We start from the raw sequence: 23510 nt of genomic DNA on the forward strand, positions 1-23510 counted from the left end.
TTACAATAATTCTGAAAAGCTGGTATTTTTATACCCATTTTACAGATAAGAAAATTGAGGCTCGAAGAAGGTAAGCAACTTGCAGAATTAGCAAACATAGCAAAGTTAAAATGTGTGCACATGTGCCTTAACTACAGAGTTCTTGCACTTTCTCCCATGTGTGACTGCCTGGGGCCTGAAGAGCTGTGGGGTGACCATGCTGGGGCCTGAGCGAAGGTTCACCCTGGATTCCACACAATCTTGTCACCACCTAGGTCGGAGTGCTGCTAGGCCAATGGGAGACCTTTCAGTAGCCAAAGATTTTCTCTCTCTAGACCAGCGCTGTGATTGTGACTTATCATAAGAAGTATATATTTGCTCTTAGTCTCCACTCTTGGCTTATAGCTCCTTACAGCTCCTTGCAATTTCCTGAGTAATGAGAGCAATGGGAGCATCTCTTGTCCTTATAGTTGGTCTTCTGTCAGTTCCTGAAAGAGCTCCAGGGCCATAAATGTGAAATGAGTGTTCTATTCATAATAAATCCCTCTGAACCACACCTGAATTTATGTTAACACGATAACTTATGAAAAGCTCTGGGCTTCCCAGGTGGGGCAGTGGTGAAGAATCGGCCTGCCAATGCAGGAGACGTAAGAGACGAAGCTTTGATCCCTGAGTTGGGAAGATCCTCTGGAGTAGGAAATGGCAACCCACTCCAGTATTTTGCCTGGAAAATCCTAGGGACAGAAGAGCCTGGTGACTACAGTCCACAGGGTCACCAAGAGTCAGACACAACTGAGCACTGAGTGACGGAAAGCCCTAAGGATGGGTTGCCAGAGGAACCAACAGTGATTGGAGGTTGGAACTTTCAGTTGCACTTTCCTGACCTTCAGAGATCAAATTGCCAACATCTGTTGGATCACTGAAAAAGCAAAAGACTTCCAGAGAAACATCTACTTCTGCTTTATTGACTACACCAAAGCGTTTGACTGTGTGGATCACAACAAACTGCGGAAAATTCTTCAAGAGATGGGAATACCAGATCACCTTACCTGCCTCCTGAGAAATCCTTATGCTGGTCAAGAAGCAACAGTTAGAACTGGACATGAACAACAGACTGGTTCAAAATTGGGAAAGAAGTATCTCAAGGCTGTATATTGTCACCCTGCTTATTTAACTTATAAGTACATCATGAGAATACATCATGAGAACTGCTGGGCTGGATGAAGTACAAGTTGGAATTAAGATTTCCGGGAGAAATATCAATAACCTCAGATACGCAGATGATACCACGCTTATGGCAGAGAGCAAAGAACTAAAGAGCCTCTTGATGAAAGTGAAAGAGTAGAGTGAAAAAGCTGGCTTAAAACTTAGCATTCAGAAAACTAAGATCATGGCATCTGGTCCCATCACTTCATGGCAAACAGATGGGGAAACAATGGAAACAGTGACAGACTTTATTTTCTTGGGCTCCAAAATCACTGCAGATGGTGACTGCAGCCATGAAATTAAAAGACGCTTGCTCCTTGGAAGAAATGCTATGACCAACCTAGACAGCATATTAAAAAGGAGAGACATTACTTTGCCAACAAAGGTCCGTCTAGTCAAAGCTATGTTTTTCCAGTATGTATGTGAGAGCTGGACTGTAAAGAAAGCTGGGCACTGAAGAACTGATGATTTTTAACTGTAGTGTTGGAGAAGACTCTTGAGAGTCCCTTGGACTGCAAGGAGATCCAACCAGTCCATCCTAAAGGAAATTGGAAGGACTGATGCTGAAGCTGAAACTCCAATACTTTGGCCACCTGATGCAAAGAACTGACTCATTGGAAAAGACCCTGATGCTGGGAAAGACTGAAGGCAGGAGGAAAAGGGGACAACAGAGGATAAGATGGTTGGACAGCATCACCGACTCAATGGACATGAATTTGAATAAGCTCCGGGAGTTGGTGATGGACAGGGAAGCCTGGTGTGCTGCAGTCCATGGGGTCGCAAAGAGTCAGACATGACTGAGTGACTGAACTGACCTCCAGGAAGGCGAAGAGGCTGGCAGTGGTCAATCACCAATGCCAATGATTTAGTCAACAACATCTATGTAATGAAGCCTCCATAAAACCTAAAGGACAGAGTTCAGGGAACTCCTGGGTTGGTGGACACACAGAGGTGCTGAAAGGATGGTGCGCTTAAAGGGGGAGGAAGCCCAGCACCCTCTCCCCACACCTTGCCCTCTGCATCTCTTTCATCTGGTTGTTCCTGGGTTGTATCTTTTTATAAAAATCTGGTAATCTAGTAAGTAAAATGTTTTCCTGATTTCTGTGAGCTGCTTAAGTAAATTAATTCAACCCAAGGAGGGTCATGGAAGCCTCTGATTTCTAGCCAGTCAGTCAGAAGCACAGAAGACAACCTGGCCTTGCAGCTGGTGTCAGGGGCTGGCGTGAGGGGTGGGGTGTTTTGTGGGACTGAGTCCTCAGCCCATGAGATCTGATGCTCTCTTCAGAGAGACACCATCAGAACTGAGTTAACTGAGTTAACTGCCTGGTGGTGCTGGAAAAAGCACACGTCAGAAGCATGAAATACGGAGACTGCACAGGAGTAACTGAAAATGTGAGCTGGCTAATCTTTGCCACAGGAGGTCAGAGGTTAACAGACATTACTGTTTGAAAGACGAAACTCCACCTCTCTCCAGAGCTCCCTCTGGGTGATGGTCTGGAGCCAGGGGAGGGGAGGGTGGGTGGCGGGGAGGGTTGCTTTGGAGCCATTACGGGGTCCAAGTTGTGGTTCTGCCAATCAGCAGGTGGGGGCCCCTGGGCCTTGAAGTTACTACAATCTTTCTATGCCTCAGTTTCCTCATCTCTAAAGTGGGGGTGCAAAGAGAATCTCTTCTAAGAGGTCCTATACAGTGGTCGGAGCAATACTAAGTTTTGCCATCAGTATTATGTCATCCATGGAATTTGCACCTGTCACCTTACTAGGCAGAATTGGCCTGACCTCAGTCAGAGAAGGCAATGGCAGCCCACTCCAGTACTCTTGCCTGGAAAATCCCATGGACAGAGGAGCCTGGTAGGCTGCAGTCCATGGGGTCACAAAGAGTCGGACACGACTGAGTGACTTCACTTTCACTTTTCACTTTCATGCATTGGAGAAGGAAATGGCAACCCACTCCAGTGTTCTTGCCTGGAGAATCCCAGGGATGGGGGAGCCTGGTGGGCTGCCATCTATGGGGTTGCACAGAGTCAGACACGACTGAAGCGACTTAGCAGCAGCAGCAGTTTTGCTACAAAGCTGCCCCTGGTCCTGTGTGTCATCTGTTGGTGAGGAGTCAGGAGTGCCCTCCAAAGCTTGCTACACATCTCACTGACCTGAGTGAAATCAGTCCAAAGAGGTTGAGGGTCACCTGGTCCAAGCCCAAGACTGTTCAGACGAGAGCAACAAGGTTCTGCAGGTTGGAGTGGCCGAGCCGTCCACAAACCTCTCCAAGAGGCTGAACGTCATTCCCATGTAAACACTCTGCCCAGTCAGTTTTTGTGCCCCAACTTCTCCAGAGAGATCTCTTGTCTATTTGGCTAAAGAAGTGAGAAAAAGCCACTCTGTGATTCTGTGCTGTGTGTGCACAGCCACTGTTGCCCCTGACTCTGCGACCCCACGAACCACTGTGATTTTAAGAGGGCCAAATGCTAATTACAAGTGACTCCATTTGAAAGACAGCAATGAAAGCATTTTTAATCCTTCTTCTTTCTCCCCAAATCTCCATCACTGGGGGTGGGGGTGGGAAAGCCAGTTCTTTGAAGACTGTGAACCAAACACAACAGTTTTACGGACCATGGTTAAGACATGGGCTTTTCCCCAGGGAATAGCTAAGCGTTTACTCTCTCGTTACCTTGGTAACTGCTACCTTGGCGCCCTTGTTGATGAGCTGAACCACATTCTCCGTCTGGCCTTTGTACGCAGCTATGAGCAGGCGTTCTGAAAGTGCGGCGACCGCATCCTGCTGGCTCATGAATTAGGAGAGAAAGACGTTTTTGGGGAAGTGGTAGACAAGTTCCTTCGGCTCAACACGACATCACGGGCCCAGGCAGGCACCCTCGGGTAAAGACGCTCTGATCGTCGGAAGGTGACTTTGCCACTATGCCATCTTCGGGACCTGGGGGTTACAGAACAAAGCTGCCATCAGCGCCACTCAGCACCTGGGACAGGCCACATCTCTCCGCCCTGGTTTTAGGGGATCTGTGGATTGCTCGCTGCTGGGGAGGGGAACTGAGGGAGACAGGACACTCAGGAAGCACCCTCTGCAGAGCCGACCCTCAACTTGCAAGTGGAAGGCAAAGAGGGTGCTGAGCCGCCCCACCCTATCCCCCACCCGCCCCCAACCACCTCCTGACCACTGGGGCTAGGACTGCAAGGTCCGCTCTGCAGATAACAGAGGGCCTCAGAGACCCGATGAAATCCCCTGAATGTAGCCTGGTTTCCAGGCTCACCCTCTGCAGGTAACTACACTGAGTGTGACCACAAAGGGCCCTCTGGACTGTGCTCTGTGGGGTCACCAAGGCCAACATGCCTATTCCCCTGGCCTGGTTGGGTGCCCATGGACCACAGCCCACAGAGACCCTGAGGGCAGGATTATATCCACGGACTTTTCTCCCAGCATTTCCTGCCATTCCATCCTTTTCTCACTGTTCAGAGTGCAAGTTCCTGAGTTCTGGAACAGTTGGAGAGCTGGGAGCAGGCCCAGGCCATCCCCTGGCCAATAACTGCTGCAATAAACAGATGCTACAGTCACTACTGGGGCTTCCCAGGGGGTGCTAGTGGTAAAGAATCTGTTTGCCAATGCAGGAGACATAAGAGGTTCAGGTTCGATCCCTGGGCTGGGACGATCCCCTGGAGGACAGTATGGCAACCCACTCCACTATTCTTGCCTGGAGAATCCCATGGACAGAGAAGCCTGGTGGGCTACAGTCCATGGGGTCACAAAGAGTCAGACACAACTGAAGTGACTTAGCATGCACAGTTACTCTAGGGAGGGGTTCTGCCAACACAAACCGCCCACAGGTTTGTGCACTCAGAGCACTGATCTGGGGGTAGTACCAGCGGTAAACTGAAACCCATCTTTCCACCAAATGCCAAATGAATGGGGTTTTAAACACTGACTCCTCCTGGGAGCCCTGGGCCACTATTAGAGCAAACCAAAACCACTGGTGTTATGCCAAAGGTGAAGGTTTTGGGGGCCAAAGGAATGCTTAAGACTCTGTGACCCATTCCTACCAGGACAGCAGAAAGTATGGGCCTCTTTTTGTCTTCAAATGTACTTATTAAAAATACCAACATGGGCTATGGAAAGAAAATACTGTAGCATATGGCCCTACCACACATTCTAATTTTGAAGACCCAGAAGGTACAGACATTCTTTACAGGGGTTTCCAGGCAAACCCCACGCTCCTCTCACTCTCAAAAGAGTAAGGAATTGGCTCTGATTCTCCTTCACCTTGACATCCAGGTGGGGCCATGTCACCAACCACTCCAGGCGGCTGGGAGAACAACAGGACTGTGGGTACTAAAGACAGTATTTTATTATGTGAAATCATTGGTCAAGTGCAACTAGTACAACTTCAGAAAGGTTATTCTTATCCCTGCTCAGCTTGTGCTGTGCTGTGCTAAGTCACTCCAGTCGTGTCCAGCTCTTTACAACCCTATGGACTATAGCCTGCCAGGTTCCTCTGTCCATGGGGATTCTCCAGGCAAGAATACTGGAGTGAGTTGCCATGCTCTCCTCCAGGGGATCTTCCTAATCCAAGGATCGAACCTGAATCTCTCATATCTCCTGCATTGGCAAGCAGGTTCTTTACCACAAGCACCACCCAGGAAGCCCCTGCTCAGTTTGCAAATGACCAAATTTCCATCATCCATCTGTTGTCCAAAGTGTGGGTAAAGAATAGCAAGGAAAGGGAGTTCCCTTGCAGGACTCTATGCTTTCACTTTCAAGGGCTTGGGTTCAATTCCTGGTCTAGGAACTAAGATCCCACAAGCCATGAAGCAAGGCATCAAAAAAAAAAAAAAAAAAGCATGGAAAAAGGCAGAAGGAACCCTCACAAACCCATGCTGTTCTGCTCACCAGGCTCATCAGAAGTGCAACAAACCTGGAGAAGGAACAAGCAGGAGACCCCTTCCCTCCACCACGGTCAGAAATCTCTGGGATAAACCTGAAATCTTTGTTGAATGAATAAGCCAATGAAAGAATAAAGTTGAGATGAAAAACAGAAATGGAGTTGGAAAAGCCTTTGGAAATTCCCAGGGTCGCCCTGAAAGACTGAAGCTCGGGCTTTATGTTTTCCAGAATGTCGCCCTGTCTGGGAGTGCTTTTAGTGGCTTTTGTCAACACAGGATACTGTATGCTGTCTCTCTGTATTCAGGTAAAGCGTGCTATCTTCACACCAATTACATGGAGCTTCTGCTCTGTCTGCCCCAACCCTGCGGAAGCACTCCAGGACCCAATGGCATGAAAATGCAGAAAATTAGCCCTGGCTTCCTAAATGCTCTTGCTTCCACAACCACATTCTTCTTCATTGACTCACTTGTTATTTCTGTGCACACGACCTACAAGGCCACCCCCACCTTCCCAAACCTTTCCTGTGACGACCATTCGTGAGTCTCGAGTACAATTCCCAGTTCATACAAATATTATCATCATGGCTACAATTTCACCACTTCACTCCGCAGCTAATAACTCCTGTGGATAAATATCTCCTTGCAGGCCATCAGCTGAGGTTACGAGCTGCGGACCAGCAGTGCCGTCCGGTCTCCCCAGCAACGGAAGCACGGGTCAGCGGGCCTGTCTGCGCTAACAGTCGCTCCCTCCCTCTCTTCTGTCCCATGCAATAAATTCTGCCTCGCAGACACTGAGACAAAAGCTGAGGTACACTGATTGCCATGGTTGCAAGCTACTGAGATAGCCCGTGATTACCTTTGGTAAACAGCGCTTTACAAATCCAGCACACATTATTATTCCTTTTTTTAAAAAAAATAGGGAGAGACACTACATTTCTGAGAAAATGTTGGCCAAGTAGAAATGTCATTTATTACAAGAAAAAAAATTTCAATGGCATCTACTTAAGAATGAAATGCCCCACCCCAATCCACCCCCTCCACCGCAGCCAATGCACAGCCTGCCTAAGGCTGAGGGTGCCTCTAGGACAGGTCTCTCGTGGGATTTTGCATCCCCCCACCACCACCACCAGAGGGGCACAGAAAACTGCCTGCAAAAGCAGGAACAGAATTCCAGATTCCTGGTTTCTACTGTGCTCTTAGCATAGTCCCTGTATCCCATAGGGATGCACCCACATACCTTGGGGATCTCAAGTTCACACTCAATTTAAATCCAGTAATCGCCTCACTGAAAGGACCTCCAGCATTCAGCTGCATTTTCACTGACACACAGCAGAGCGGGGCGGAGGGAGGGATCAAAGTGGCTTCCTTTGCGACTTCCACCCTGGGCTCATTTTCCTCTCCACCTCTCTCATGGTCATTGCCCAACATCTTCGGCATCCCGACCTCTCTTCCAGAACAATGATCCCCATGCTTCTGCAGTGAGGGGATACTCTCCTTTCCTCTGATACCTCTGAACTGACAAATCAGACCAGGCGGAAGGGACTGGGCTGGCAAGAGGGGTAAGGAGGATGTTGGACCCCCAGTAGTGAGTAGGAAGGGCAGAGGAATAGAGAGGGATGGTGAGCAGTCTGCAATCAAAGAGTTACTGCCAACCTGTTGGGTACCCAGGCTGCAGAGCCCCATTCCCTCATTAAATGTGAGCTTTCACTCCCAGCTATTATCCAAGACACTTCCCATTGCTGGCATGAGGAATTTCTGCCCCAAGTCTATCAATCACATCCCTCTTTGTCACTTTCACAGCGTTTTTCACAGGAGAAAAACCTTAAATGCAAACAAGCTGCCAGTTCTTTAAGCAGAAAGGAAATAAATGCATGATCATAAATATGCAATAAGCATCATGAATTGAGAAAGGAATTTAGCTCCCTAAGATTCTCTCCTTCCTCCCGGCCCACTGCCCCATTTTCTATTGCTTTCCAATTCGTCACTGCTTTTGTCTCTCATCAAATGCCAGGGGGCCACACGGCTGCTTGGTCTGTGATGTGATCCGTTTTCTTTTTATAGCAAAAGGTCTATGGGGTTTTCTTGAAGATTTATAACAAGGTCCCCTGGTACCGATATCTCAAAGCCACTGCATTCAGTCTCCTAACAAGGCAAAAAATATTTAGAAGAAATCTGCACACAAAAGTCCCAGCCAGGCATTACACACAGCCCACCCAGAGATGGTCCGCAGGCACTCTGGTTAGGGAGCACCATCAGTTAAGATAACTCTCTGTGCTTCTACTGGTCCAAACCCTGTATTAAGGAGAGATTGTACTCACATCTGGGGGTCTGTCCTCCCCGTTCTACATCGTGATCTGTTGCTGGAAAAATCACGGTCAGTTCTTTCTTGGAGATCATTAGCTTCCTAGCACTGTCACGCCCAAGGGTCTGCAGTGATTTACGTTACAACGCTCGCTGCCTTTTCCCCTTGAGCTTCCTCAGCCAACAGCGGCCAGATCACATGGAAAAGCATACTAGGACATCCATCCAGCTCGCAATGTTTTGTGGCTTCCTAGTCTGCCCGGCACAGCTTCTCAAAGTCCTGGGTCTTCAGATTTTGTTGGACTGCTCCCTCCTGCTGGCAGAGGACCTGTAACACCGCTCTGATCAAAGAGTCAGGGAATAATTCACAGATGGGTGGAATGCTTGTCAATGATGTTCAGACGACAGAGAAACGAAGTCTGCATTCTTTCAGCAGTAAAACAGAGATGAATGCACAGGTTGTAAAGGAGGAGGGATATGAGAAGAGTTGAAATCTGTAAGGAACTGTCTTTAGGACAGCAGTTAGGGAGATGTTCGCTTTGTGGGAACAGCAGAGACCCAGAGACTCTCCCAACCCAGCCCTTTAGGCAGAGGGTTCCAACACAGGGACCGCAGCAGCACAGGAGACTAGGGGCTGGTTGAGAAACTGTTCCCAGTGTTTGTGAACTGATAGTTTGTCTCAGAAATCCTCCTCTGAACAGAGTCTCTGCAGGAAAAGGGGAAGGGAGAAGGCAGGGAGCTCTTTCAAGGGCTGTCAATGGCCCTCTACATCGCAGGTGCATCTTCCAGACCACTTGTTGAAGCAGCAGAAAACCAACTTCCCAACTTGAGTAATCACAGAAAGGAAGAGGGGTTTGAGTTTGACCTGTGCTAATATTACTATTTTTTCCCCTCATTCCTAAAGCCAGAATTGTTGATCCTGGAGATGGGAAAATGACTATCAACAGGAACCCTCTGAATACCCTTTCTGCCCAAAACCCTGCCCCCATTTCCCCGAGGGCAGCAGCTCCTATGGGCAGGGGGCTGATTCTGCTTTGGCCAGTGTTCGGCTTATACCAAGGGCAGGAAAATAGCTAGCAACCGCGGCTGGTGTGCTGCAGCAAGAATGAATTCCCTGGGGAGACCAAATGCCTGTAGAATGACATTCCTATTTTTAATGCAAGACCTTTATACTAGTTTAGCCAAAAGTGATCACTGCTGGGTTACTGCAACCGCTACTGGAGGACCAATGAGCTTAGAACACAGATGCATGCGATGCGTTCCCTACTTTGAAGAAACCCATCATCTGGCCCCGATCAGCCTTGATCATGGCCCAAAAGGCCAGATGCCAGCTGAGAACCGTACACTGAATGCGACAGAAGTATAAAGCAAGGAGTGGTTCATCTGCTCAGAGGCCCTGGGACATTTCCTTCTGAGAAACCGACTCCAGAGTCAGGGACCCTCAACACAACACTGTTGACGAGGACAGGACAACACTGGTTGCTCACGAGCCTGGTGTTCACACGTACTGTCTGCAAAAGGCAGGGACAGACAGGCAAGTTTTGAGCAAGCCCATCACGGCTAAGGAACAGGTATGGTGATTTCCTGAGAATATCTCACGTACAGTAACTACTCTCTTCTGAATCTAACATTTACTGGATTTTTCAAACAATCACCTCCGCAGGAGACATAGAGAGGTTGTTGCAGTGAAAGTTGAGTGACATCTGGATACTATTCAGGAAACCTATGACATACCCCACCATCAAGAAAAGCTGCTGGCAAATGTCAAAATACTACCGGAGGTACAAGGATACACCAATGAAAAAAGATGGGACTGATAGGAGGCTTGTGATGTAGAAACCTCTCCTTTTTACAGAGGGCAATGATAATTACTTTTTGGTTGTCTGGTGCTGCTAGATCACCAGAGCTGCCAAGTTGGGGCTGGGTACTCACATCACATAGCAAATGCCCCACAATCCAGATGCAGTGCCATCCACTTGCGAGCCTTCTGCTGCTCCGCCTCCCCTGTGACAAGATGATCACCCCCAAATTCATGTACTGAAGCCCTTAGTGTGACTGTATTTAGAAATTAAGGTAAAACAGGACTTCAGAGCTGGCTCAGTGCTAAAGAATCCTCCTGCCAATGCAGGAGACACAGGAGACATAAGTTCAATCCCTGGGTCAGGAAAGATTCCCCTGGAGGAGGAAATGGTAACCCACTCCAGCTTTCTTGCCTGGAAAATCCCATGAGCAGAGGAGCCTGGTGGACTACAGTCCATGGGGTCACAAAGAGTCAGAAATGACTTACAGACTGAACACAAGCATAAGCAAGGTAAAATGAGGTTCTAAGGGTAGGGCCCTGATCTGATAGGATGAGTGTCCTTCTAAGGAGAGACACCAAAGAGTCTCCTGTTCACTCTCTCCCCTGCCTCTCTCATACCTCTCTTTCATACCTGCACCCCTTCCTCCAAGCTATGCTCATAGGAAACGCCATGGAAGGACAGCAAAAAAAGCAGTCATCTGCAAGCCAGGAAGATCCTTATCAGAACCAAACTCTGCTGGACTTTGATCAGGGGCTTCCAGCCTTCAGAACTACCAAGAAATAAATTCTTGCCAGGGAAGTCACCCGGTCTACAGTCCCTTGTAAAGGCGGCCCTAGTGACTAAGACCTGAGCTCACCTCACTCTGTCATTCGCTGGCGTGGGCTCAAGGTTGGTCTTCCTGGTTACACTGAACTCCTTGAAGGCAGAAACCCTATTTTGTTTATCTTGTTTCTCCAGTGCATACACAGTTCCCAGAACATAGTTAGCCTTTAATGTCTGTTCAATAGATGCTAGAAAAGCTAATAATCAATTGCTTTTTCTAAGCATTACTTGGTCTTCAGGAGTCTGTGCATCCCACAAGAAATAGAGGAGGTGCCAACTAAGTCAACTAGTATTTTGGTTTTTGGGGGGTTGACTTTTTCCTTTCCCCAAAGATTAAGCAGGGTATGGCTGCAAAACCTCCAAGAGATAACAACTGGGGGGTGGATTCCTTCTTCTCTCTCTCTTCCTCCTCAAAATAGAGGACAGCAGCTCCTGGGACCCTAGGAATTACCAATCTCAAGAGACAGAGGTGTGTCAGCACTGGATGGCACCATAGCCACCCCCAGAATTTTCTTCTCACTGTCCTCAACCTCTGTTGGGTAAAACCCACAAATGCTAAAGGTAACCCTACACAATAAATACCAAATGACAATAAAACCAACCTCAGAGAGTAGTGCAGCTGTCATATATCCATATGACAGCTCTTACCCACTCCAACTTGCTTTGATCTGGCTTCTTTCTACCCCCCGTTTTCTTGCTAAACCATCCCCGATGCTGTGGTTGTTGATTCTGTAGTGTATGAAGCATTTATTGAAGAGATAGTCACAAAGAACTACAGGAACTCAGCAAGAGCTTTCCTTCTTGGTGTTCTGGGCTGAAAGGAGGTCAGGAATGTTCTTACAGAGAAGGTTATAGTTGAGCTGGGTCTTGGAGGACTAGAGGATTTTGTTAGGGAGAGAAGTGGGGGAGAGCATGAGCAGAGGAAACAACCAAGAACGAAGGCAGAGTTGTCTGAAAGTGCAGCAAAGAGGAGCAAAGAGACTTGCTTCAGGACTTCCCCAGTGGTCCAGTGGCTAAGACTCCACGCTCCCAATGCAGGGGGCCTGGGTTCAATCCCTGGTCAAGGAACTAAATCACACATGCTGCAAACATCAAAAACTGAAGGCACCACCTGCTGCAACTAAGACCTGTGCAGCCAAAATAAAAATATATATACATAAAAAGAGAGATGCTACAGCTGGAGCTTATAACACATAGGCAAAGACCACAGATGACACTGCAAAGTCAGGCTGTGGAAAAATTTTCACATCATGCCAAAGACACTGGACTATAACTTGCATGTGTGATGGGAACCCTAGATGTTGGTAAGAAGAGAGACTGGTCAGATTTGTATACAGCTTGGAACTCAAACACACAAGATTGGATTAGTCATAATTACGGGTTCATGCTACACTTTCAAGTATGTATACAGCTTTCTCTTCTTTCCTTTGCTTTTTTTTAATTCCTTTTGCACTTCTTTCTTTCAATTTTACTTAATACACTTTACTTTTTAGAGCAGTTTTAGGTTTAGAGAAAAACTGAACAGAAAGCATAAAGAGGTTCCTTATAGCTCTTAACCCACACTCTGGCCCTCGAACTCACCATAGTGCCCCCTATTATTAACATCTTGTATTAGTGTGGTACTGTTATAACTGATGAGTCAATATTGACTCATTAACTAAAGCCCATGTTTGTATAGCGTTCACTCTGTGCTGTACAGGTCCTTGGGTCTGCACAAATGTATAATAACATATACCCACCATGACAGTATCACACATAAGAGCTTCACTGGATTAGTGCTCCACCATTCATCCCTCCCTCCCCCACAGCCCTTGACAGCCACTGATCCTTCTACTGTCTCTAACGTGTTGCTTTTTCCAGAATGTCATAGAGTTGGAATCATACAATATGTCACCTTTCCAGGCTGGCTCTTTTCACTTAGTAATGTGCATTGAAGGTTCCTCCCTGTCTTTTCATGGCTTGATAACTCTTTAAGTGCTGAATAATATTCGATAGTATGGATGTACCAGAGTTTAACTATTCACCTACTACAAGACATCTCGGTTGCTTTCAAGTTTTCACAATGATGGATAAAGCTTCTATAAACATCCAAGGGTAAATAAGCCACAGGGATGTAATATACAGGATAAGGAATATCATCGATAATATTGTAATAGTTTTGTATGGGGATAGATGGTTACTAGATTTATTGTGTTGATCATTTCATAAGGTATGTAAAAGTCAAATCACTGTGTAGTTCACCTAAAACTAACACAATATTGATACATATGTCAGCTATATTTCAATTTAAAAACTCTACATGCATATTTTTGTGTGTACATAAGTCTTCATCTCATTTGGGTAAATACCAAGGAATACAATTGCTGAATCATACGGTAGGACAGTGTGTAGTTTTTTAAGAAGCTGATGTGCTGCATGCTAAGTTGCTTTAGTCATGTCCGACTCTGTGTGACCCTATGGACTGGAGCCCTCCAGGCTCCTCTGTCCATGGGATTCTCCAGGCAAGAATACATGCCTTCCTCCAAGGGATCTTCTCAACCCAGAGACTGAACCTGTGTCTCTAAAGTCTCCCGTATTGGCAGGCGGGTTCTTTACCACTAGTGCCACCTGGGAAGCCCAGAAACTGCTGTAGTGCCTTCCAAAGTGGCTGCAATAATCTGCATTGTAACAGCTGATTTTACATTGACTAGCTGCCAAGCACAAGGGTAACCTTCAGTTCTCACGTTACATGATTTCTCTGTAGCATTAGACACTGCTACCACCTCTCCTTCATCACACTTCCTCCTCCTCTGGCTTCCGTGGCCCGCTCTCTCCTCATGCTCCGTGGACTATTTCCTCATCCAAGCGCTCTTCTTTCACTGGTCCCATAAGTGTTGCAGGTCCTGAGATTCTATCCCGTATTATCTTCTCTGCTCGTTTTCCTCTCTAGAAGATCTCAGTACCGACATATCCCCCACACCTGCTGCCCACACGCTCCTCTGCTGCCTAGAAACGGATTGCTCCAAATCTTCTTTAGCCTCAATCACTCTCTAAAGCTCCCTTTTTTTAAAACACCCAACCATTTACCAAACACCCAGACATCTTACTCAGATGTTCCCCATCAACATGCTAACAGCCAAATCACCATTCTTCTGTCCAAACCCATTCCTTTCCCTGCGTCCCCTTTTTGGTGAGGGGCCCCGTTTTCCATCTGTCTGCCTGTTTCCCTCATCTGGAACCACCTCCCTTTCCTCTTATTCTTCTTTCCCCATCCCGACATACAACAATTTACCAAATCCTCCTGGTTTGAGACAGTAAGACACAGATTTAAAATGCAAATTCTGGGGACTTCTCTGGTGGTCCAGTAGTTAAGAATCCACTTTGCAATACAGTGGAGGTGGATTAGATCCCTGGTCAGGGAACTAAGATCCCACATGCTGCAGGGCAGCTAAGCCCAGGTACTGCATGCTGCAACATAAACCTGATGCAGCCATAAATAAACAAACAAAATTTAAAAAAAAAAATAAAATGCAAGCTTTGAAGTCGGATTTCCTGGGCTCAAATCCCAGTTTTGCACTTAAAATGGGCAAATTACCTACTTGATTCTAAGCCCACTTCCTTATGTATAAAACAGAGAGAATAATAATCCCTAACTGATTGGGTTGTTGCAAAGGTTGAATGAGATAATACATAGGCTATCCCATAGGCTGGCACGTACAAAGTGCTCAGTAAATATTAAGCATGGCTGTATGGTTATTGCTTAACTGTTCTTGACTTGTTCTTTCTTCTCTAGCTGCACTGCCCTGGCCTTCACTCAGGCGGTTATCATTTCTCACCTGAACTGTCACAGTGGTCTCCAGCCGGATGCTGAAGGTATTTTCTGAAATTCTTCTAAACTGAGAAGTTGGGATGAAAGAGGTGATGTAAGTTTTTGCTTGCCTAATAGAATCTGCCTCTGTAGATGAGTTTTTGCCTAGGAACTGGTTAGAAGCCAAAGCCAGACTAATGTTCAGGATTCACAGAGTGAATATATATTGGCCTGAAATGTATCTTGGATAAAAGATGACTTTGTTGAGATCAGCCCAACCTGACCAGAGAGTTGGTAGGATTACTTAAGCTTGACTCTCAGGAAAGACAGCCACTGAGCCAACAGTGGTTAAATTCTCTCTCCTCTTAGAGACCACTGAGCCAACTTCAGGTAAGTTCCCCTTTCTCATGTATTAGTTTTAGAAGAAAAGGAGTCATGAGAAACTCAGCCTTCTCCTCCAGTTGTTTCAAGATGGCAAAGTCGGAGTACAGACAGCTAAGCTGCAATGCGGGAGGAGCCATGGACACCGTGCCTATCTGCCTAGCAGGGGTCTGCTGGGTGGTGGGGTCTGCTGAGTGGTGGGGTCTGCTGAGTGGTGGGGTCTGCTAGGTGGGGGTCTGCTGGGTGGTGGGGTCTGCTGAGTGGTGGGGTTTGCTGGGGAGGGGTCTGGGGGTGGTGGGGGTCTGTTGTGTGGTGGGGTTTGCTGGGCAGGGGTCTTCTGGGTGGTGGGGGTTTGCTGTGTGGTGGGGTCTGCTGAGTGGTGGGGGTTGCTGGCTGGTGGGGGTTTGCTGGGTGATGGGGGTTGCTGGGTGGTGGGGTCTGCTGGGTGGTGGGGGTCTGCTGGGTGGTGGGGGTCTGCTAGGTATTGGGGGTCTGCTGGGTGGTGGGGTCTGCTGGGTGGTTAGGGTCTGGGCCTTTGGTGCCAATTATTTTGCCTTGTCTGCGGACCTCTCCTCTCAACAAAGATAGTTTGGTGTAAACAAACCATCCAGGGGGCTTGGAGTTTGTAGGGCTAAAGTTTGCAGGTGGAAGCTGTTCTGCCATGTTGGTCTCCCTGCCTCAATTCCCTCCCCTGACTCAGTGTATGTGATCACTGGTGTCAGAATGTTCTTTGCACAGCACAATGTGATCGTGTTTTTCCTCTGCTACAATCCTCAGTGACTCACAGTCCCCCAGCAGCAAGTTCAGGGATACACAAACCCATGCGTAGTCTGGTCTCAGCCCGTCTGCACCACCTCTTCTTCTGACCCATCCACCCACCCATCCTGTACCCTCGCTTGGCCACAAGGGTGCTCAGGTCACCTTGAAAGCACCACCCTGTTCTTTTTGCTTAGAATGACCTTTAGATCTTTCCCAAACTCCTCCTTATCCTTCAAACCTGATTCTAGGTGTCCTTCTCAGAAGATTTTGCCTTGATTTCAGACTTTAGGCTTTCAGAACGTGGGAGAATAAATTCTGTTGTCGGAAGCCAGTTAGTTTGTGGTGATTTGTTACAGTGGCCGTAGGAAATGAGTACAAATGCCTTATACATAATGGATGCTTAGTAACTCTTTACCAATGGCCTGTCTGGGTCAATCAACATCACAGGCTGTGATTCTTTTTTTAAAGTCACTCACACACATCCATACCTTCTTGGCCAAAAGCCAGGACTCCATTATGTCACTTCAACATGTATAAATGATACTGTAGCCAAGGGGTCCCTCACTGCTGTGTGAGGGACAATGAGGTTCCAGGGGCTAAGGGTGTTCTACTGATGACATAGTCCTATAAAGCACCCTTCACCCACCCTTTCAGGAAGGAGACACTGGAATGCCAGGAAGCAATGGCTCACCCACGAGGATGGAGAGCCGCCCTCACTGGGGTTGCTCTAGCCAGCAGCCGACTCAGGCTGCATCCTCGCAGCCTCCCTACAGGAGACACAGAGAGAAAGCCACGTCGGGCTGTCAGTTTCCAATTTTGCACACAAAAAAAACAAAACACGAAGCTGCTCCACTAGCTAGGAATGAAGTGTCCAAATGTAACCCGGCAAACACAACCCCAAATAAGGCAAAGGGAAATCTGGGATTAACAGGAGTGTCATCTACTCAGCAGTAAACACCAACTGTGATTTACCATTGTAATATGTAATTCCAGCGGATTTCTTCTACTGTATTCCTTGGAGGACATAGGCCTTCTCTCAAGACCATGACTCTTCAGGGAGAAACCATTTAAACTCCACCAACCACACGCAGATTGATCTTGTCTATCAATGTCCGCTAAGTGAATCTCCAGAAATGGTTGCTTTTATCTTGGCTAAACCTGATTTTCATTGCAGGGGTCCCGGTGTAGGCAATGACACTGCCAATGAAGTATTTCATTAAAAAAAAAAACAAAAAAAAAACATTTATTTGACTGAGCTGGGTATTAGTTGCAGCAGGTGGGATCTAGTTCCCCAACAAAGGATCAAACTCAGGCCTCCTGCATTGGGAGCATGAAGTCTTAGCCACTAGACAGCCAGAGAAGACTCCCACTGAAGAATTTCTGACCATAATGTCCATCTGATCCTAGAAACTCCAGATGCTATGATGCATGGCATCCTCCCCAACCCCATCACCTTTAACCCACACAGCTTTCTCCAATAACTTTTTATCTTTACTTACTTTTTCATTGAAGTATAGTTGATTTACAACGTAGAGTGAGTTTCAGGTGCACAGCGCAGTGATTCAGTTGTACACACACACAAACACAAGATATTGAATATATATACATACACACACACAAAAAGAAATATTGACTATAGTTCCCTGTGCTATACAGTAGATCCTTGTTGGTTTTCTTCTTTATATATACTAATGTCCAAAACTGTTCTTAAAAGGTGCAGCTCTCAGCAGCATGTCATGGTTAGATGTGATTTGATGGTAACATTGCCCATCAGCACTGGTCTGGAAAGGCCGCTACAGCATACACACCACTGCCGGCAGAAACTCCACACCTGGCCCCCTCACCTCAATTTCCTTCTGATTCCTCCTGGTGGGTGCAGGACTGGGAAGAAGCAGGAGGAGAGGGTCTATTGAAACCCTCCACCCACAGAGCAAACTACATGACTCTGGGAAAGTTATAGAACTTCCTTGGGCTTTAATGTCCTGGACTGAAAGATGGGGGAAAAAATGGTAGCTGCTGACTCCATGGGCTTCCCAGGTGGCTCAGTGGTAAAGAATATGCCTGCCAATGCAAGAGACGCAGGTTGGATCCCTGGACTGAGAAAGTCCCCTGCAGGAGGAAATAGCAACCCACTCTGGTATTCTTGCCTGAAAAATCCCATGGACAGAAGAGCCTGGCAGGCTACAGTTCATGGGGTTGCAAAAGAGTCGACACTACTTAGCAACTAAACAATAGCAACAACTGACTTCAAGGGGCAGCTAGAAGGGCTTGCTGTAGGCACGGATGGCAAGCACTTAGCACAGTACTTACACAGAGTAAGCACTCAGGCAGCTGTGCTTGCGTGCATGCATGAAGTCTACTGGAGGATGAACTTTCTAATTAGATTTGAGTCCTTCCTGCATCTCTTACGCCTTCACCTTTCCTTAGAGTTCCCAGGGGCTGCCCCAGGGAGATCCCATAGCCTTGCTCAGTACACAGCATGATGCAGCATTTGGCTTGGGCACAGAGCTTTGCTGGGAGCAAGCGTCCCTCTCCGTAGATGAGGGGAATCGGGACTTTAAGTGGAGCCAGTGCCTGGGAGGCTCTGCAGCTCTCTCCCTGTCCTCGCATCCTCACACACCGATGATCACACACATGCATATGCACAGTCCACGGCTCAAGAAGACACATCCCCCCTGGGGACTCCGACCCCCAGGGAGGTGAGGACCACTGAGGAAGAGGTGGGCTACCCAGGAAGGTCCCGCTGGAAGTCAGCTTCCCTCACGCCAACCCCTCCCTCGGCCTGGTTATTTCTGGTTATCTCCCAGCTGAGAATGTCTCTCAAATTGGTGACTGTTCATATTGTTAAGTTTTAGCCACAAATGAACCATGAGCAAGTCTGCTCCACGAAAGTCTCTCACCCATAATTACAGCCCATGATAAACATACCACATTGTCATCATCATCAGTCATGTGGCATTATTCAAATTTTAAATTGTGTCTCCTCTTTACAAGGAGAAGAGATTCCTACGGTGAAGGCAGAGGGAACAACAGTGACCTTGACTTGCTTATTATATGCCAAGAATTGGCCACAGAGACATTCATTTCCAAGAGTTTAAAACAATCTTAAAATAGTTACGTCTCGCAGGATTTTCTCATTATTATTGCCAGATTATTTCCATAATGGAACTATATTTAATTAGCCGAGCCTCAGCAGTCTTCAGGAGATGGGTGACCTGAGGAATGACATGCTGTGAGCCCCTCTGTGTCAGGGTCTGGGTGAAGCCTGGGCCCTCCCCCTTCTGACGGTCTCTAAGAGCATGAGGCCGGGCTCTCTCTTCAGCAAAGCCTGAGTCTGGCCTCACTACGCTTGGTGGTGGAGCTTTCAGTCTCAGGCTTGGCTCTTCCTTGCTCTCAGGGGCCTGGAACCCAGTGCCTGGAGAGAATCCACAGACTCTCTCCGGAGTAACAGTTCCTGTCCTAACAGCCCTTCTCCAGGGGTTCTCCCAAAACCTGGGTGAGGCTAGTACTGCGCAGTCTCCAATTTCAGGCAGATGGCCTCTTCAATGATCGTTCATATCCAAAGTCAAAACAAGGAGCATGGTGGGGGAAGGCAATAGAGGGAAAAAGAAGGGTAAAGGTGGGGAGGTGGGAGGGAGGAACAAAGGAGCAGGGACAGCGTGAGGAGACAGTGAGCACCCCGTGAGGAGGCAGCCACTGCTGGGGACATGGGGGCGCTGCCCAGTCCCGCCCACCTCCCACTCCTTCCCAAGCTAGGAGCCATCCACCCGGCCCAGTCTCTGCTCATCAGAATTTGTTGAATGAATGCAGGGATTCCTTCTGATTGGATGTGCTTATCACACTTCCATAGTCTGTATCATGTTTCACAATGTTTTATTTTCTGGCGTTCCACATGGCATTTGGGATTGAACCAGGAATTGAACCTGTGCCCCATACGTTGAAAGTGAGGAGTCTTAACCACTGAACCTCTGGGGAGGTCCCTAGAACATTTTATTTTAGAATGAAAACTAGAGGTGGAGGAAACCTGATAACAATTATGTATATGAATATATCCATATGTAATCATATACACACACATTACACTTTATGGGCTTTCCATGTGGCACTAGTGGTAAAGAACCTGTCTGCCAATGCAGGAGATGTAAGAAATGTGAGTTTGATCCTTGGGTAGGGACGATCCCCTGGAGGAGGGCATGGCAACCCACTCCAGTATTCTTGCCTGGAGAATCCCATGGACAGAGGAATCTGAAGAGCTACTATTCATAGGGTCACAAAGAGTTGGACTGGACTGAAATGACTTAGCATGCACGCATGCATATATTACATTCTATATTTTAAAATGTATAATTTACCAAAAAAGTGTACAAATCTTAGGTGTACAGCATGTTGAACTTTCAAAAACAGAACAGACCTAGTTTGTGTGAGACTCCAGAGCCAACCAGGGGGCTCTGCAGGACCTTGTTCAACTGAGTAGCCAAGGCACAGCCCGCATCCTGCCGCCCGAGTCCCAGCGACTCCTTCGCCAGCCAGAGGAGCGAGCTCTGAGCACCTTGCGCTGCAGCCACTCCTCAGGACCAGAAGCAGGGAAGCCGAGAGCGAGAAACCCCCAGACCCGAACTCAACCTCTTCCTGTCGCCCGAATCATCACGATCAACAAGCACCGTTGCTATGGGCTCTAGGCTGAGGTCAAGAACAGGACTGCTTCCAGGTGTGATCAACGGGCAGAAGAAGATCTTCGCTATTGGACAGAAGAGGTGGCGGGCACGAGCACTGGCACCAGCTTCCAGCTGGACTTAAAAGATGGCATAATCCTCTGTGAACTCATGAGCAAGCTACAGCCAGACTCAGGGAAGGTCAATGAGTCCTCATTAAACTGGCCTCAATTGGAGAATACTGCAACTTGATTAAAGCCATCAAACTTACAGCATGAGGCCACATGACATATTTCAAGCAAATGATCTCTCAGAGAATGGAGACACCACCCAGGTTCAGACGATGCTCATGGCCCTAGAAGGTATGACCAAAACAAACGGATTCCATACAACCATTTACATTGGAGCTAAGTACGCAGAAAAACAAGATGTTCTGATGAAGGAAAATTAAAAGCTGGCCAAAGTGTAACCGGTTTGTAGATGGGAGCCAACAAATGGGCCAGGCGAGTAGGGAAGACAGCCTGTAAGACGAGGAGGCATCTTTGTGATCCCTAAATGCAAACTGACAAACCTTTGGATCAGACCACAATTAGTCTACAAATGGGCACCAACAAAGGAGCCAGGCAGGCAGGAATGTTAGCACTGGGTACCCAAAGGGACATCTAGAAGCTAACATTACAACCCGTGGGCAACTCCACAATTTTTCTACATGTAGGTACCAACAAAGTCGCTTCCCAGAAAGGAATGAGTGTATGGACTTGGGCAGCAAGAGTACGTGCTGCTCCCACAGAACCTGTCATTCACAATGGAAGCCAAGGAACAGGAACCGATGACTCGGAAATCAGTGACAGCGATTATCAGGCAGAATACCCAGATGAATATTCGTAGTGAGTACTAAGATGACGACCCCAGAGATTACCAATGTGGTGAGCAAGGCACTGATTATTAGATTCACGGAGGAGCTCTGTGTTTAGCCTATTGCTTTTATTCAGTGAGAAACAAGCTAGCCTTGAGTAATTTTTATCTTGCCGTCCGAAAACACTATTATGTTCATTGTACCTAACGGAAATATTGCCTTACATGCATTCCTTTTTCTGCCTCTTCCCTAAATAGTTGCCTTTTAGTATTGTGACAGTTAAATCCTACAGCATAACCAATAACTCGCATATGAAGTGAAAAGGAATAATGTGAAAGGGGAGTACTTCTGTACAGTCAATTCTTTTATTAAACATCTACACATTTTTACAGTCCTCTACTTAAACCGGTATTTTCAAACAATAGGAAGCTTTTTTCTTTACACTTCAGTATCTGGTTTCCACATGGAAGACTAAACTCACGCCTATAGCTAACTGTAGGCTAAGTTGTCTGTGCACACTCAGTCGTGTCTGACTCTGCAACCCCGTGGACTGCAGCCCACCAGGCTCCTCTATCTATGGGATTTTCCAGGCAAGAATACTGGACTGGGTTGCCATTTCCTTCTCCACGGGATCTTCCTGACCCAGGGATTGAATTCAGGTCTCCTGTGTCTCCTGCATTGGCAGGTGGGTTCTTTACCACTGAGCCACTAACTAACTGGTCTTTGCCAACTAAATTTAAGATGTGGGACTTTAGAAATTTACATATCAATGATTCTACAGTATTGTTTACTCATTTTTAAATAAAGTCCTGATCCGTGTGTATGTGTGGGGGGCGGGGGGGACAGAACAGACCTGTGTGAATAGCAGCTTAGTCAAGAAAATAAATTAGCAAAGCCTCCCAGAGCCCTACTCATGCTGTTTCTGACCACTAACCACCCCCCACCCCAAGGGTAACCACTGTCCTGAATTTTAATGTGAAGTTTAGTTCTGCCTCTTTTTGAACCTCATATTCTGCTCACGTATTCTTTTTTGCCTGGCTTCTTTCACTCTACATTTGTGAGCTTCTTCTACATTGCTGCTTGTAGTTATACTCCTTTCATTCTCACTGACATATATTATATTCCACCATGTGAATGAATATTCCACCGTTCATGTATCCATTCTTCTACTGATGAGCTTTTGCGTAGTTCTGTGTTTTGTGTATTGAAAACAGTGCTGCTATACACATTCTTACACTCATCTCTTCAGGAGACTTCACAAATAGACGTGTTTACCTAGAGTGGAATTGTTGGGTCCTATGTACACAAACGTATGCTCCACTGTAACAGATGATTCTATGCATCTTTCTCACGTTCAATGTACCTTCTTGGTCTATGTGAGTCCCAGAGGCAGGACTGCTGGGCGCTGGGTTTCTATCACCACTGAGAAGCAGTCCATGGCGTCAACAAGTCATGCAAAAAGAATAAACCTTTAACCCTAATTCGTTTTTGCTATTTTTTTTTAATAACTAGGTTGAGAAAGAACAATCACTGCCGGAGTACCAGTAACTGCAAAATGGCCAGCAGAGGAGGCTGACCCAACACAGCGCAGCCCTCCTGTTTAGGCCAACAGCAGCCTTGCCCCGTTCACAGAGAAACAAACTACCCACCCACTGCGTGCTTGCATGCCAAGTTGCTTCAGTCGTGTCTTGACTCTTTTACGACCCCATGGACTGTAGCCCACCAGTCTCCTTGATTTTCCCAAGCAAGAGTATTGGAATGGGTTGCCATGCCCTCCTCCAGGGGATCTTCCCGACCCAGGGATTGAATCCAGGTCTCATGTCTCCTACATTGGTGGGCAGTTTCTTTACCACTAGTGCCACCTGGGAAGCCCATCCATCCACTGGGCCCACAGCAAATGCCCAAATGATGGAAAACAGAGGGCCCTGAGAACGGCATCTCATTTAGCTCATGACTTGTTTTTCTCAAATTAGACTTTAAAAGCACTTGAATGTATTGCAGTGATGGGAGATGAAAGGGAAATGGAAACATAACGATGATTACCATGTAAACCACCTGCTCTCCAGCCACACGCTGAG

At 47.2% G+C, this 23510-nt stretch overlaps 1 protein-coding gene, 1 long non-coding RNA gene and 1 pseudogene across 6 annotated transcripts in view; 2 read left to right on the top strand and 1 right to left on the bottom strand.

The window, feature by feature from the left end:
- The window catches only part of ANKRD6 (ankyrin repeat domain 6), a 182793-nt gene that overhangs the window by 58042 nt on the left and 101241 nt on the right, over positions 1-23510 (bottom strand). For 4 of the 5 annotated variants that reach the window (XM_010808503.3, XM_010808501.4, XM_010808496.4 and 1 more), the window contains exon 2: positions 3851-4114. In XM_010808503.3, coding sequence (XP_010806805.1) covers positions 3851-3970 — 120 coding nt within the window. In that variant the 5' untranslated portion in view covers positions 3971-4114. Of the gene's footprint in view, positions 1-3850; positions 4343-23510 lie in introns of those variants that run through there. The other variant, NM_001205477.2, reaches the window with a different exon arrangement.
- Positions 4114-6228, top strand: LOC132346113 (uncharacterized). The gene is made up of 2 exons (XR_009495826.1): positions 4114-4457; positions 6083-6228. It is a non-coding gene; the product is annotated as an uncharacterized lncRNA (long non-coding RNA).
- Positions 19131-21525, top strand: LOC100140683 (calponin-3-like; annotated as a pseudogene).

This window comes from Bos taurus, chromosome 9 (assembly GCF_002263795.3).
Source record: "Bos taurus isolate L1 Dominette 01449 registration number 42190680 breed Hereford chromosome 9, ARS-UCD2.0, whole genome shotgun sequence".
Lineage (NCBI taxonomy): Eukaryota > Metazoa > Chordata > Mammalia > Artiodactyla > Bovidae > Bos > Bos taurus.